The 16,640-nt window shown below is 36.7% G+C and overlaps 1 protein-coding gene across 1 annotated transcript in view; it reads left to right on the top strand.

Annotated features, from left to right (window-relative positions):
- csmd1b (CUB and Sushi multiple domains 1b) overlaps positions 1-16,640 on the top strand; it is a 437,934-nt gene that overhangs the window by 289,391 nt on the left and 131,903 nt on the right. Inside the window, 5 exon segments of the mRNA XM_085164942.1 lie at positions 2,980-3,162; positions 3,403-3,588; positions 10,914-11,054; positions 15,112-15,233; positions 15,362-15,434. Coding sequence (XP_085021068.1) covers positions 2,980-3,162; positions 3,403-3,588; positions 10,914-11,054; positions 15,112-15,233; positions 15,362-15,434 — 705 coding nt within the window.

Below are 16,640 nucleotides of genomic sequence, written 5' to 3'. Positions count from 1 at the left end.
TTTTGCTTTGCTGTGTTTGATTCAGTGAAGTTTTCCAGGGTCAATTACTTTTCAAAGGAATACGAACGGTCAACTGAACTATAGAAAATCTGTGCGTGTGTGCATGTGTAACTGTGATGAGAGACACTGAGCATTATGTTACAGGTATTCTTTGACTTAATATGAGACCGGCCTACCACTGACCACTGAATTTTATATGTTTTGTATTTGTCCTAATGCCGGGGCTCATGACTCAAAACTCCTATTTGATCCACTTTATATAAATTACAAGGCTATGACATGTGACAAAACTGAAAGGAAAGAAAAAAAAAACAAAAAAACAAAAAAACAAAAAACTTTGCAGACTTGATGCAGTAGTTCCTGCTTTTTTCCCCCTCTGGCCAGCCGAACAAGTGCCTGTGGTGTATGTTGTGAGTGTGTCCTTGCGTTAATACTGTGATACTGTCAAAAAGGATAATGTCACCACGTAACAAACTTTGATCAGTGTTACCCCTTGAGCATGCTTACATTTTCAACCCTGGAGGGAAACTCAATGTGTGTCTTGTTTTTGGCATCACGTTGCACTTGTGAAATCTTGACTGCTGTGTGTGCGTGTGTGTTCGCGATTACTAAAGAAAGACAGAGTTAGTGTCATAATCACACAGCACATTATGATAATTGAAGCTTTCAGACAAATGTAACTGTCATCAAAAGTGCAACAATATAAATTGTGCAATCTTAAATGAATGTAAGGAATGAAAAATCTGGACTGAATGCCTTTAAGATTGAACAATGTAAGAAGTATCAGCATATAATTTTTTATTTTTTAAGTAGTAGATTTGCATTTAAATTTAAAGTACTAAAATAAAACAAAAAAAACCCTTTTATACTTCACTTTTTGATATTTGACTGTTAATGATACAACATATAATACATCAAGCAAGTTTATTTGAAACAAATTGTTGGCATTAAAATACACTAAACACGATTCCGATCTTTATTTTATTCATTCAGATTTTTTATTTGCTTTTTAATTATGTACTTAGATTGCTCGTAAGAGCTATTGTGTGCAATGTGTGGCTCTGAGCATGGGAAAAAAGAAGCGTAAAATATTTTTGTTCAGATGTAAATATATAATCTTCACTTCAGTAAAAGTCTAAAAAGTAACATTAGAAAGAAACAGCTCAGAAGAGAGAAGCATTTACAATGATAATGGCAGACTTACCGGGGGCTCAAGATTGCTGATATCCATCCTGACACTCATCAACTGCGTGACAGCTAGCTATGGGCCACCAACATGCCTCCTGCTTCTTTGAGCATTCTGTTCTTGTGGGTGCAGTTACATCCCAGAAGATAGCAAAAGTGTTGAACACATGCACGCATACACACAGCTCACCTTGAGATGTGTTTGCCCAAAGCGAATCCAGCAGCATGGTGGAGCATGTGTTACAAGATGACAGACGTCTGGTAGAATGTCAAATTTTAAAGTAGGGGAGCGAGGGGAATGGGATGGATAAAAAAAACACTCCTATTAAGAGAAGAAGGGATAAAAATGACTCACAAATGAATAGAACAGGATTGCAGGCCAGGTCGACAGTACTGCTAATGTGACACCAATGCCAATAAAACACAGTGTATCAGACTTAGAGAGCAGGAGCAATAAGAAGACGCATAATGGAAGAGAAGAACAGGAACTATTTAAAAGGAGTACTGCCAGAGACAGAGGAAAGGGTGTAAATAATGAGAACACAGGGCAGGCACAACATACTGTATGTGTCTTAAAATGTGCACAAGGGAAGTAGGGGAAGTCATATTTTATACCACGTCACAAACATTAGCATTGCTCTCTTCATTTTCCACCTCCTGCTGATTACTTAACAAGAGTGTGCATAAATCAGTGTGTGTGTTTTCATCTACCTGTGCGTCTCCACTTATTGTTTTGCTGTTCACAATTAGAGCTGAATTACACCACAATTACCTTGATGGTAATTAGCTTTGAGGTAGGAAACAAAATGAAGTTTTGCCCGTTGAATTTCAGGTTGCATTTCACTTCTTAACGCAACAGTGTAATATAACTGATGCTAGACATGTTCGCTTCGCTTTCTGCTCCATAAAGCAATAACATCAGCTTGAAAAGAGCCCATTTGAATTTTCCTGACTCGTTCAAAAACAAACACAATAAACGAAACATTCCGGATATTCTTAAGCCAAATCATAATTCTCCTTTTTGTCTGTTTTTCTGGGGGTATATTTTGTATACATGTTTTGTCCTGATTTTTGGCATAGCTTTGTTGTTTACCCTTTTGCATGTGTCATTATCAGTTCAAATGCATTTGTACAGTTTCTTGGCCCCTTTTTTCAAGGAAGTTGATTTTAAATTAGCCCTTGTGAAATGGCAAATAAATGTTTCTGTTTCTGTATTATTTTTATCCAAAGAATTTGATCCATTTGCTACAATTATATCTGGCAAGTCTAGAAGGACCTTAAGATTATTGGATTTAAGCTGATTCACTCTCCATACATTTGGATGAGATTCAGTTTAATTCAACTTTATTTATATTGTACCAAATCACAACAAGTTACCTCAGGGCACTTTATGTTGTAGGTTAAAGACCTTACAATAATACAGAGAAATCCTCAACGGTCAGATGACAGTAGGCCTCCAAAAGAACAAGGCTCAGGGAGGAGCAGCCATATGCTGCGAACAGCTGGGGGTGAAAAGAAAATATTGTACATGCTCCATTTTCCAGGAAAGGTAGCTTTTACAGCAACCTTGTAACGTGGAACATTTATTTAAATTATTTCAAGGCCATCTTGTAATCTGTTGCCTAGTTTGCATTGATTTAATACACGTGCTATCTCAAAATCAGTGTATGCATGCCATTGCCATTTAACTCCTCCTCGCAAATACAGGCAAAACAATGCCTTATCTAAAAACTAACATGTACATGACGTTGATTATCAAAATAAAATGTGACTTTCTGCATTTGTGTATTACAGAGATCGAACGAGGCGGCTGCGGCGATCCTGGGGTGCCCGCATTCGGTCGCCGTAGCGGTGACCGCTTTCAACATGGTGACGTGTTGACCTTCTTTTGTCAGGCAGCCTTTGAACTTGTGGGAGAAAGAACCATCACATGCCAGCACAATAATCAGTGGTCTGGCAATAAACCCAGTTGTGTCTGTAAGTCTATCATTTCTGTGTCTGTGCTAGTTGTTCTTTCTGTTTGTTTTCATATTTAATTTTTTATTATCGTTGTTTTTTCTTGCTTGCTTTTGTACTTTGTCTGTCAGCGTCTGCCTTTCTGTTTTCACACCCAGCCAGCTACCTGAAAAAGTAACATTCTGTTTTCTTTCTTTCTTTCTTTCTTTCTTTCTTTCTTTCTTTCTTTCTTTCTTTCTTTCTTTCTTTCTTTCTTTCTAGTCTCATGTTTTTTCAACTTCACGGCCCCATCAGGGACTGTATTGTCCCCAAACTACCCAGAGGAATATGGAAACAACCTGAATTGTGTGTGGTTGATCATTTCTGAACCGGGAAGCCGCATTCATCTCCTCTTCTCTGACTTTGACCTGGAGCCACAGTTCGACTGGTTGGTGGTCAAAGATGAAGGTAACTGCATGTTTATATTTTGCTCTGTTCTTTTGTGGTGGGGTTTTAAGAGGTAAACCTCAGTATACAGTACTTAACAAATTTATTTAGGCCGCCACCCAGAGTAAAGTTTATGCTACAGCTGCTCTAAATTAACAGTATTTGTAATCACCTAAATTGTTTTTTAATGTTTCTGTAATGGTTAATCCACCAGTATGTGCAAGCTCTTTAATTGAAATGACATTTTAATGCTAAAAATAATTATTGTTTTTAACCATGAAGGAAAAAAAAATAAAAACAGGGAACGCAGTTATTTTTAAAGTTTTTAGTGCAGTTCTACAATCTTTTTTTTCATGACAGGTGATCTAATACATTTGTTAATCACTGTGCATATGTATATAGCTTATGGCATATATATTGGTCTGTGTGACCAATTGAAATAGGTGAAAAAGACATATGTGGTGGTGGGGTGGAGCAGGGAGGTTGGGAGTGTTTCTGAAATTCCCAGCTATTAAATCCTATATCAGCTGGTAAAGAGAATTGCTGAGTGGATCTCATTGATGGGTTGATGAATGATGGGCACACTGGATGTGTAGTTGTAATGTAATATTTATCATTTCAATACTTGCATAGCTTTCCACTTCACATAAAACACAGAGCAATTAGATTGCTGTTCCCCATTGTAATAAAGGTTATTGATTTAAACTGAATCAAGTCAAGCCCATGTTTGACTGGCTGATCATTAAAGATGAACTTGTGTATAATTAACTAGCACTATTCTTTTTTTTTGTCTCTGTAGAACCTTTTTTAAATTACAGGGCAATTATCGCTGTTACAATGGGCTAACTGAAATCAGTTCAGTTATTGCTTTGAAGTCTTCCAGTTTGCTCTGACTGGTGATAAATCTCTGTCACAAGGAAACCACAGTGTATCTGTGCCTTCAGGAACAGAGAGCAAAAAAACCCCTCAATGATGTGCTGTACTTGAGTTTTTATTATAAGAAAATCCATCTAAAGTCAGCCACTTCCCTTCAGTTTGGAACTAATAAATATCAAATTAATATTACTAATATACTTAAATTTATAACAAACTACTATGAAGATGTAGTTTGTTTGTAAACTGCCTGTAAAGATGGATCAGCCATTAAAATGCTAGAAATGTTCATATTGATTCTCAAAAAAAGGAACAGGAAAAGGAACGTGGAATATATATAAAAAAAAAAACATTTAAATAAATTCCCATAATGATACAGATAAAGCATTATTCTGATGCTGATGCACGATTCCTGTACTTTTTTTGGAATCGTTCATGAAATTGCTTAAAAATATATATTTTCATCTTCTTTTTTGGATTTGCATAAATTTGTTTAAAAAGTAATCTTTCATCTAAATTCAGCCATGTAAATCTATAAACGTTTATTATGACATATTTATTCAAGGTATAGGAACTTTAAATTCAAATTTCATAACAATTTATTTACAAAAGTCAGAATTAGGTCACAGTTCAGTGTTGTCTGTCCTGTAATGCAGAATAAAACATATCTTTTGGACATGTGCGCTGGTTTTCAGCACATCTGCTCAATTCTGCAGTGGTGCTTGATGCTTTTTTCAAACTACTGCTGCCAGCCTGTGGAAGTTGTGGATGGCACACAGAGAACTGTCATTATTGTGTTTTGTGTGACAGCCTTCTGCTTTAAAAGGGTAATTCCAGCGCTAAAACTTTTAATGCCAGCGGTGGCTTCAAAAATATGTCCTTACATTCTTCTTCTTTATATAGACAGTAAGCTGAAGGAAAATCCCAGAAACCAAGGGTGACATAACATGAGTGAATATTGCTGATGTAAGCTATAGCGCAGGCTCTGATGCAGGGCTGTGCAATGCAGGCACGTTTATTTTCAGGCACAAATCTTACATCACCGAAAAACTTACTGAAAGTCCAAAATTTCCAATAAAAGAAATTTCTGCTGAGTATCCAAAAATCCTCATAGTATATCCCAATTAACCACATTTTTCAAATTAACTGTACTTCAGTGCTGAAGTGAGAAATAAATGGATGGCTTGAAGCTCATTCTGTATGCCTGTGGTAAATAGTTTTTCCATACCAACAAACTGAGGTGGAAAAACATGGTGGTTTGCATGCTACCTGATTTTCCCTGGAGTATTCACCATTACTGCACCCAATAATTGTTTTTCATAAGGTTAGCTACTAATTGAACATCCACTTTTCACAGATTATGCTTATTAATCAGTTATCGGTTCTTGGGCTGATGAACACAAACAGATATTTACAAAGATTTGTTGCTGCCAATTCATTGCCGATGATTGATTGGCAGTGTCTAATTTTATGTCCTCGTGTCACATAATCAAATGTCTAAAATATCATTGAATTATGCAGCAGAGGCAATCACTCAAACTCTGCTTTTATGCCTTTATAGAAAAGAAATCAGATTTCTATTCACTGAAGGTTTTATATCAACTTGACACTTATGAACTTGCCTTCTTTTGTATTTCTGAATAAAAGAACATGAAATCACAAATGGCAAACAAAAGTGAACAAAGGAACTTCTGTAATAACCCATAAATCCTCTGAGTGGGACAACAGCAGCATGAAATCCACGCAAAAAAAAAGGATGACACTTTGGGCTACATTTTGAATGGCATGTAAATGGTTAACTTAATCAGAAAGCCATTATTGTCATCTAATATAAGAGAAGATAGTGACAGACTATTACAAAGGCTTTTCTCTAAATCTCTCCGCTTAGATAAGATAACGTAGGATCTTGACACTCTTTTAGCTATTGTTACGTTGATTCTATTTCCTTCTTGGTCTCTTGCCTATCAATGTAATAATGAATAAGTGAAAGGGCTTTTGAGTTGCTAGAGACTAAAGAGGCTGGCACTTTACAACTCAGTCACTGTGTAGCTTAATTGTGTCTAAGAGCATTGGATCCTCAAGTCAAGAAGGAAATAAAAAGAAAAGTTTCTATGGGAGTGTTGTGAAGAACAGCATCTTTATCAGTGAAGTGGTCTTGAAACTCCCTTTCTGTCCCTTGACGTGATGTCAGCTTACATTGATTTCCATTGCCATCTCTGTTACGTTTAAAAATTCATATGAATTTCATAAAGTCAATAGTACGAAACTGTCAGTTTTCAGACTTTTAGCAATCGTCAATACATTTCATCTCATTCCAGTGTGTCTTTTAAAATAGCTAACAAAAAAAACCAAAAAAAAAACCTACACATATGCATTGTAATAGCTTTTTCCCTCAAAACTGTAATTAAAGCATCAGCTGGTTCACTGGAATGTCAGAAGATTAATACACTTATTGACCAGAAAAGCAATTACAGCAGCACTTCTCACCTCCGCAGAAGAAATTGCTGCAGAAGAAAAAAGTGACCAAAACAGCAACTTTAGCCAAACATTACCTCCATATTTAAATGAAGTTAAAAATTGAGAAACATCTATATTAAAAGTTTATGTACAAGCAACAGGCAAAAAAATAAGGTTGCAGAAAAGTCAAAATAATGATAATGATATTCAGCATCCATACCAGCGTGCATATGCTATATGTAGTGTTCCTTTATAAATCACCTTAAAAATGTTCCTATATTCCACCCAGGCTTGTCCAACAGATCAATAAAAATCCCTCATGAAGACTGCTGCAGATACAGGACAGTGACGCTGAGAGAGTGTTGGCTGCTGCTGATGCTGCAGTTATACTAAACAGGAAATTCTTGCAATTTGAAGTGGTGAAACATGGAGGTGTGCTGTGCTACACCATACGAGTGTCAAGATCCTGATTGAGGCATGTAGACCATCGCTTCCTGTTTGGCATTATGTAAGCGTCTAGACACAGAAATAGCTGAAAAAACAAAACACATTCTCAGTATCTGAAAAATCATTGTTTAACTCTACAAATTCACCAAGGGTGGGGGGTTTTTCATAGATGATTATGAAAGCTGATGGAAAGATGTACGGTGAGAAGGCAAAGTGTTTGGCAACCTGGTGTTCCCATCGTGCAAGGCCACGATGCTTCAAAAGACAGCATATGTTTGCCGAAGCAGTTTTATCCAAATAATATCATCAGAATCTAATATAATCTAAGAAAATTAAATTCATAATTGGTGAAATTTAAATAGTATTTCCATTTTCAAAAAAATAATTTTTATCAGAAATTTAGCAGTGCTCTCTTTGCCACTTATATAAAATAAATAATTGTGGATACATGTCATTTCATCACTTTCAGTTGAGAAATAAATTACAAGGTGATTTTCTGATATGCCCTGCCAGACTTTCAGGAATCTGCCACCTGATGCAATCTGGCATCATCCTCAGTATTTAAGCCAAACCTTGTGCTCCACAACTGACCAGGACTACTGTGGGGATCACGCAATCTGACTCTTTCATCTGAGCTCTGCAGATGTGCTAATGCAATGTGTTCAGTTGTGTAATAATAATAAAAAATGGATCATAGTTTTAAATGGCTACAAATGGAGTTGACGTGTATATTACACTATGGAGATGTTCTTATGAAATTATTATTGTGCTACAAGCAAAAGCACATGATCACGCTGCTGGCCCAAACTAAGTCACATTGTTTAAATCCCTCCAGTCTCCGCAAAGTTTCCAATGTATGGCTCAGAGATTCTGTACTAATATACATATAGCCAGAGGTGGGAAGTATAAATACTTTGTTACGGTGCTTAAGCACAATGTTTTAGGTATCTGTAATTTACTTAAAATTATAAAATAAATTTGTCAATTGCAGAGAGGTTTGTCGTACAGTGTGTTGCTAGCTAAAGGTCCAGCTGCTGTGTATCCCAGAGAGAGAAAAGAAAGAGGGCTAACTTCACTCAGAGATGGAAAAAGATAAGAAACACAGGAGAGGAGAGGAAGAAGAGAGGTTAGATTTATAGGTAAGGACTGCTCAGTGGTCTTTGAATATGTGACATCGTGCTTTTTTCATATTGTGAAACATGCTGTAAATCAAACTGAGTGGACTAACTGTGTAATTTAAAGGTTGCATAAAAAATACAGGTTAGTCCAGAATAAACAGGTTAGTTGGCAGTACTGTGATGGATTTAAAGTAAAGAACTGTGTGTGACTGGTGCACAGTATCTGTGGTTTCATGCTCAGAGTTGGGTTACATCAAGTGTAGCAGAGTGAATTTTAGATGATGATGCTTAGATTCATTGACTGAAATCCACCTTCATACCAATTTTATACCATTTAGAAAAAGAAAAAGACAGCCAGTCAGTGTAGAGGATAGAAATCAGCCGAGAAAACTCGTGAAACATCTGCTGACATCTAGTTGAATTCAGTTGTGTATGTCCACAAAGAGCAGGAGATCAGCTGACCACAGCCTGTACACTAAGAAAATCTGTTGGAGCTCTTAATAGAAATCATTGTGAGTTATGATTCTTTTATCCACACTGAGCATTATCTGCACCTGCTGAATCCCACTTAAACCATTGACTATACACATTTTCCTGTTTCCTGTTTCCTCCGAAGAGCTACTTTTACTTTCTTACTTTGAGTACATTTCAGAGCCTGTACTTTTTTCTTTTACTTGCTTGTACTCAGTACAACCTTTACTGGAGTATTTTTAACAGTAGTGTTTGTACAGAATACTGTATTAAAAAAGTATTAAGAGCAGAATGTCTGTACTTTTCCCATCTCTGTATAAAGCCCCTTTATTTTTGTCTTTGCAGATCCATACTTTCCCATACTTTTCTTTAAAGGCCTGTTTTTACCACTGTGGTTATATATCTGGTTCAAAACATAAGACATTGAGCCACATGAGCAAGGGAAATTTATAGCTGTCCAAGACCACAATAATTACCACCTGTCTATTTCTCTTACCCATGCACCAGAGACTGCAGATGTTTCCTGTGACCTGTTATATTCTTTCATTACCATTTTGGGATCCTTTTTTATAGAGTATATGTACATATCCCAGTGATCTCAACCTGGAAGGTTGCTTTTCTATGTGCTTTAGTCCAGTTTTTATGACACTCCCCCCTGATTCTGTCGCTGCTGCTTGGATCACTGGGGAGCGCACTGAAGAGTAGAATATCTTCTGCCAAACAAAAGTTTAGAACTACTTTTTGCAATAAATGGTCTGATGCTGTGACACAAATGTCTTAGACAGACCTGAGGTGATGCATGATTACAGCAGTACAGGCGAAGGGGTGGAAGTTTCAGACTATTCAACTCATATAGAGTGCGTCCTTTTATGACTGTCTAGTGATACCTCAGTGTTGGAGCACACTGAAACATACCAGCTAGGTTATGCTATTCATTGCAATGATGTACCCTGAGGGGATGATGAGTACTTGGAACAAGATAATGCTCCTTCCCGTGGTGATGGAACTGTCCGGAAATACATGGTTCAATACTCATTGAGGTGAAATACCATCAACGACCCAGACACCACAGTCACCTGATATTAGTCTCTTGGGCATTCACTCAAATGCAGCATCTGTACAAAAGAGCTTCTATGTATCATCTTTTGGCAAGCATGACACACTAATGTGTGTCTGGTTTCCTTTTATACTCAGATCTTCAGGTTTCTTGCTTGTTATTTGGACCAATGTGATAGTGCACAGGTGTTGCTTTCATGCTATGAGTGTTCAAAATTGGAAATTGGAAATAATCTTTGAGATAGGTGTCCTCGGGATAATGCCATTTTTGTTCAGTTAACAAGTTAAAGGGTCATTTCCTGTCTCTCTGTACTAGGCATGTTTACATCTAGTACTATTTAGTAGTAACTGTTACTATACAGTGCATTCAGTATGGAAGGCTGTCTACTTTTACTGGAGATTTCTTCCTATTTTTTTTTTTTAAATTGATGTTGTTGTTGTTGTTGTTTTAAATTCTAAGCATGCAGAGAAGCAAGTTATCCTTCAGCGGCCTATAGTTAACATTGACATTTTAACAGACTTTTCTTGTTGTTCTCATTAAAACTCACAACAGTTGTTAGGCTTTACCAGGATCAGCTTAATCATTTAGATTCATTTAGATTGTCAGTTATTTGAATGTCAATAATTTGTTACTCCATGAATACATTTCATACTTTGGCACTTCTACTTCTAATGCTTAAATAAAGTATTATGTGCTTATCATGCATATTAGTAAGCATTTAGCAAGTGTGTCAGGAACTGCTAAATCATCTCAGTGTTTTTTTTCTCTTAACTCTAATTACACCTAATTCACCTCTTTGAGCTCCCTTGGGATGAGCCTTTCTCTTTCCAAGTCTGTCCTTGGCCTGATTTTATACAGGATAAATTAGATAAGCAATATTAAATGTCTCACTAAAATAATGTTTAAATTGTGCTTGATTTTAGGTCTGTCTGAGCCAACAACATTTGGGACATTCTCAGGAAAAGCTGTTCCATCACAGATCGCCTCAAACGGTCACATCATGAGACTGGAATTTCAGTCTGATCATTCAAATACCGGGAAGGGCTTCAATATCAGCTATACCAGTAAGTATCAACTACCTACTTATCGCTCAGTCCATTTGTTGCTTGGGCCGTAGTAAACACCCTTAGTTTACTAAGTCACTGGGGGAAAATGTCTAATCTCAACCAGTTGGTGAGCGGTTACTGGAGGTTGCGAACAAAGAGACTAGTCAGTAGCCCACTGGCACTAGGAAAAATCTGTGCTTCTACAGTAGTCCCTGGAGACTGACACTAGGTGAAATCGGTTGCAAAGTGGTATGAATTGTGCACTGAAAACCTTCTTGGTTGCCTGCAGATTACTTTGATTGCTTGTAGTTTGCATGGAAGATGCAGACTTGTCTGCAAAAACTCAGAAACTCTTGTGAAAAGCATGACAAAAACCAGAAATGGATTTGCATTGAAGTAAAGATGCACCATTTGAAATGTGTTGGTGGATGTCCTCTATTTTGGCTTTCTGCTGCAATTTTTCCCATTTTTCAGCTACTCCGTGAGTAGTTATTGAGTATTAGCAGAAAGATCTGTGTCTTCTGTGCATACTGCAGTGACTGTGATAGTCTACTAGTCACAAAGAGGATTTAGGGTAGCAGCCTCTTTGCAACCAACCAAATATGCACTGAGATCTCTACCAACGTACTACCTCATTGTTGTATTTGAATTTGGTTTTGTGATGTGGCAATTTTTGTGTTTTCATTTTTTTTAAGTAACTGTCATTTTTTCCCAGCAGTTGTTCTGACAAATGACAGCATGTCGTTTTGACACTTTGACAAATTTTTATTCAGAATACTTCCAGGGCCACTTCAGTGGAGTTTTGATAGCAGAAATTTGTTAAACAATACGGACATTCCAACAGTAAAACTGAGATACAACACTTCTACCACCATGTAATCAGAGACAAAAGTAGAAATCAGTTGTCAACGTACTGCAATACATTATGTGTGTCCCTTTTTTTAAACAAGTGATGATTTACTGATTATCAAGCTGAGTATTGCTATGTAACTTAATGCACATCTTTAAAACATATAAGCTAAATTTACAACTAAATTCTAAGGATTTGCTTCCAGAGCTACCGGCTTGTTGTATAGCTAGTATCTTCATATACTAGTTAAGATCCATATTAAATATAGCTCAGAGTAAAATACCTTTTCATATGCTAACCACCTCAGAATGGCACTTCGTTATGATTACTATAATACCGACATCAGCATTACTGCACCTGACGTTACCTTAACCTGTCCTGTTTGACTTCTTCTGCTTGACTGATCCTATATGGTAAATGGCCTGTATTTGTATAGCGCTTTTCTAGTCCCTAAGGACCTCAAAGCGCTTTACACATCCAGTCATCCACCCATTCACACACACATTCACACACTGGTGATGGCAAGCTACATATGCATGTCTTACTCAACTTTCATCCAGTTAAGCCTGTCCCATTGAGTTTGAACCCAGCTACTCCATCCTGTATATTTATCCACTCTAAGCTGAACTAGTTCTGCCTGAGTGATTCAGATTCATTCAGTGTGATTACCATGCAGTTTTGCACCATTTCACACACTGCCTCCCAAATGACCTTGTCTTTGGCTCTTCCTTTAGAGGTGGCATTTGACAAATGAAAATAGTGCGCGCGCGTGTGTGTGTGTGTGTGTGTGTGTGTGTGTGTGTGTGTGTGTGTGTGTGGGTGTTTTTTAACCTAGTGAAAAAAAAAACTGAGCATAATTAATAAAAAAGTGTACTATTTCAAATCCTATACAAATGAAAAGTTTGATGCACCTCAAACAAAAAATTAATACGCAGTTAAATAAAAATCATATTAAATTAAATGCCTCTCAAACTTTTTACCTGGCAGAAAAGAAAAATGCTGAAATACATTCATATAGTTTTTAGTGGTGAAACTTTTTGAAAATGTAATTTGAAAACCTGATGACATAAATTCTACACTGGGACTTAAAAATATCAAACATATTGTGCTGTTTCAGTAATTTGGTCTATTAACATTTTAATGCATATATGAATATCAAGAGGTTATGCTGTGGGTATATTTATATGAATTGTGTTAGAAACTCAAGAATGAATGCAAGACTGTGCAGTTATTTGGTGAAAGCAGTGCACTGGGAGCCAATAACTGTTCACAGATTTGAATCTATCCTACAAATAAATTGATCCTATATATTATAAGGACATCATGTGTAAAAATGTGCTTTAGCCTACGACAGCTAAGGTTATTAATGATAGATTCAAAATGGAATATATCCAAATTCTGTTTTTATCACTTTCAGAGGGAAGAAGATGATCATTTCCAATTTAATCTACTGCAAAAAAACAAAACAATTTTGACCTTATATATGTTCACTTTTTGTTTTTTTAACAATTTGTTTTAAACTAAACCATACTTTGGGCAAAAAGAGACTGGACTCACTATTGTCCCTTGAGGTAGAAAGTGGAACTACTTTAGCGCTTGGGTCTAGCTCAGTGGTGTCCAAACCCAGGCCTCGAGGGTCGGTGTCCTGCAGGCTTTAGATGTGTCCTTGATCCATCACAGCTGATTTAAATGGTTAAATTACCTCCTCAACATGTCGTGAAGTTCTCCAGAGGCCTGGTAATGAACTAATCATTTGATTCAGGTGTGTTGACCCAGGGTGAGATCTAAAACCTGCAGGACCCGCCCTTGAGGCCTGGAGTTGGCCCATCCCTGAACTAATGAATCAGATGTCCACTTCAACTACAAAACAATGCAAGAATAAATTTATACATGGAACAGATTTAGACTCTTGGGATGAGTAAAAACTCTGAATAAATAAGTCTAGAGTTAGACCGATCTGAGACTTTCCCACATTATACAATATTGTTGATTCTTGACAACATTGACATTGTTGACAATATTGTGGACCCAGTGTGAGATCTAAAACCTGCAGGACACCGGCCCTTGAGGCCTGGAGTTAGCCAAGCCTGGTCTAGCTGGTTAGCCTGCTGACTTCAGTGCATATTGCTCCTTAATGTCAAAATTCTTATTTCATCACTAACTACAGCTAATATTTAAAATGTTTACATCTTACTCAAAAATGGCTTGCTCAAAAATTTAAATTACAAAATGCATTCACTGTAAGATGCATAGTTATTCTTATCTGGGGTCAACTATTGAGTTCATCTTTTCTCTGTCATAGCCGAAATATCATTTAGTTTTTATTTTTTCCTTTTTTTATGCCATATGTTTCTACCTTTCCCTGTCACTATGGCTTCTTCTTAGCTTTTTCAGCCTTAGTTGGCCTTTTTTTTTCATCTTCTACTGGGTTTAATTCAATGACTGTATTGGTTTAAACATATCATTTGAATATTTTGTATGCTGGCATTTCGTGCTTTTTCTCATACGTATCTTCTAGTCTTTTCCTCCTCTTCTATAATATCAGGTTGTTGAAGGAGTGCAAAAGCTACTTTATCTGTGTCTGCCTTTGGCCTATATAGTGCTTTCTCTACATGCATATTTGAACACATCTTTGAATACTGCTACAAGACTGTATGTAATATACAGTATGTGTGCATTTTTGTTTGTGTACCTGCCATTTCCCTTGTGGCTCTCATTTTTTTCCCTACGTCCTCTCCTTTCTCTCACTGCTCCCATTTCCCTCCATCAGCAGCTAATCAACCTGAGACATGTCCAATCACTGGGTGTGTGCTCTGGGTGGGATCAGGTTAATCTCTGGAATGGGGATAATATAAGCTTAACATGACAAGGTTGAGTCCACATAAAGATAATTCCATTCCCATATTTCCATATCAGTGGAGATGTCACATTCACTGACAGTGATACAGCAGCGGTTTCATTTTTTTTCCGTCTGGCAGAACCAATTTTTCGGTATTAAAATAAATTGAAAAAACTGGTAAAAACTGCTCAAATGAATAAATATGCATACATATTTTGAACCACTTAACCAGAGTGTAGTTGCAATCTGCCAGCTTTCTCTTTTCTTTCAGATTACGTCTTTGTTCTTTCCTTTTCAAATTAATTTGCCTTTGTTTGATACAGTAATTCAATCTTATGTGTCTTAGCCCCAGTTTTAACTTTTCTCTGGTTATTTTCTCTCTGTAGCATTTGGTCAGAATGAATGTCATGACCCAGGAGTCCCAGTAAATGGTCAGAGGTACGGTGACCAGTTTCAGCTTGGCAGCTCAGTGGCGTTTCGCTGTGATCAAGGATTCATTCGGACTCAGGTAATAATCATTTGAAAGTATCATTATCACACTTTTTTAACACAATTTTGATTGTCATAATCGGTGCCCATAGTTGTGTGGTAAAACCTAGTATAAATGTAACATTTCTTTAAATCATGTATTTCCAGGGGTCCGATCAGGTCACCTGCATTATTCAGGATGGAAATGTTGTCTGGTCTGCAGCTGTACCTCGCTGTGAAGGTAAACCTAAGCAGACACCTACACATAAGAACTGTTTATTGTATATAGGAGTATAATGTTCCACAAAACATTCAACTATTTTAGCGATTACCATACAGCTCAAGTGTGTTTATGCACCTTTGGAACAATTTAATTTTCTCTTTTAATTGATTTTAGCCTTGCAGTTTGGACACATCATTCTTTCTAAAGAATAATCTTTAAATGAGACTGGCACATGTTGTACCAAAGCTTTTCAGGGACACATATTCATTTATTTAGACACCGAAAGACAGAGATGTACTATTAGGTTGCAGATATGGGGAAGTGATAATAACAGGATTGTCAGTTTTCTGCTTTTTCGACAATTTTTGAAGGTGAATGGCACCCACCAGTCTGTGAGCGTTTGTATGTTTATCTTTGCAACCTTCCCATCTTGCATCCTGATTGCATTGTCTAAATGACATTATCAATTGTTGCCTGTTGTTAATAAATCGGTCAGAGGACAAAATCAAATTGAACATGGGGGGGTCATCTTTTTAACTATGGAGTACGAGAGAATATCATCTCTCCTGTCCTTGAAGATCCCATCCAGAAAAACTGCTCCTTCAGTATGCATTCGGTGTTTTTTTTTTTCTTTTCTTGCTGAAAGTCTGGATTTATGAGAGCAATCAAATAGGCAAAGGTATGAGCTACTTGAAAAGACAAGCCACTGCAAATTATATGTTGTAGCAATGAATAATGAAGAAACCATGAATTCCAGGTCTGGAGTTTTTTATGTTTAATTCAGGTTCTAGACAGACTCAAAATGAATAAGAATAAAAACCGAACATGATACGATGTCTGATGTTTCATTTTATTTGAAAGAAACAACTCAACAGGAGATAATTATTGTTTTTTAATGTGTCATAATTGAAATTTTGGAACTGAGCTATAAAGTAGTGACGGTATGTGCCAGTTTTGCTGCCTGCAGCTTGTGCAGGGAAACGGAGAGTTATTTTTTGGCACCATTTGACACATAAATATATTTAATACCTCCTATAAATTATAATGTGATAATTATTTTGGGCTTTTTCAAACATCACTAACTCAAAATTGCTTACTGTAGCACATGATGGGCTCACCGTAATTTCTGAAGGTAAATGTTTATGTATGAAATATAGAAATTCAGACTGGATTAGAATGATAAAATAAACAGAGCAGACAATTAATCTGCTAACTTAATGAAAT

The sequence above is a fragment of the Neolamprologus multifasciatus genome, chromosome 1 (assembly GCF_963576455.1).
Source record: "Neolamprologus multifasciatus chromosome 1, fNeoMul1.2, whole genome shotgun sequence".
NCBI classification, from domain to species: Eukaryota; Metazoa; Chordata; class Actinopteri; order Cichliformes; family Cichlidae; genus Neolamprologus; species Neolamprologus multifasciatus.
This window is presented reverse-complemented; position numbering and strand designations above follow the sequence as displayed.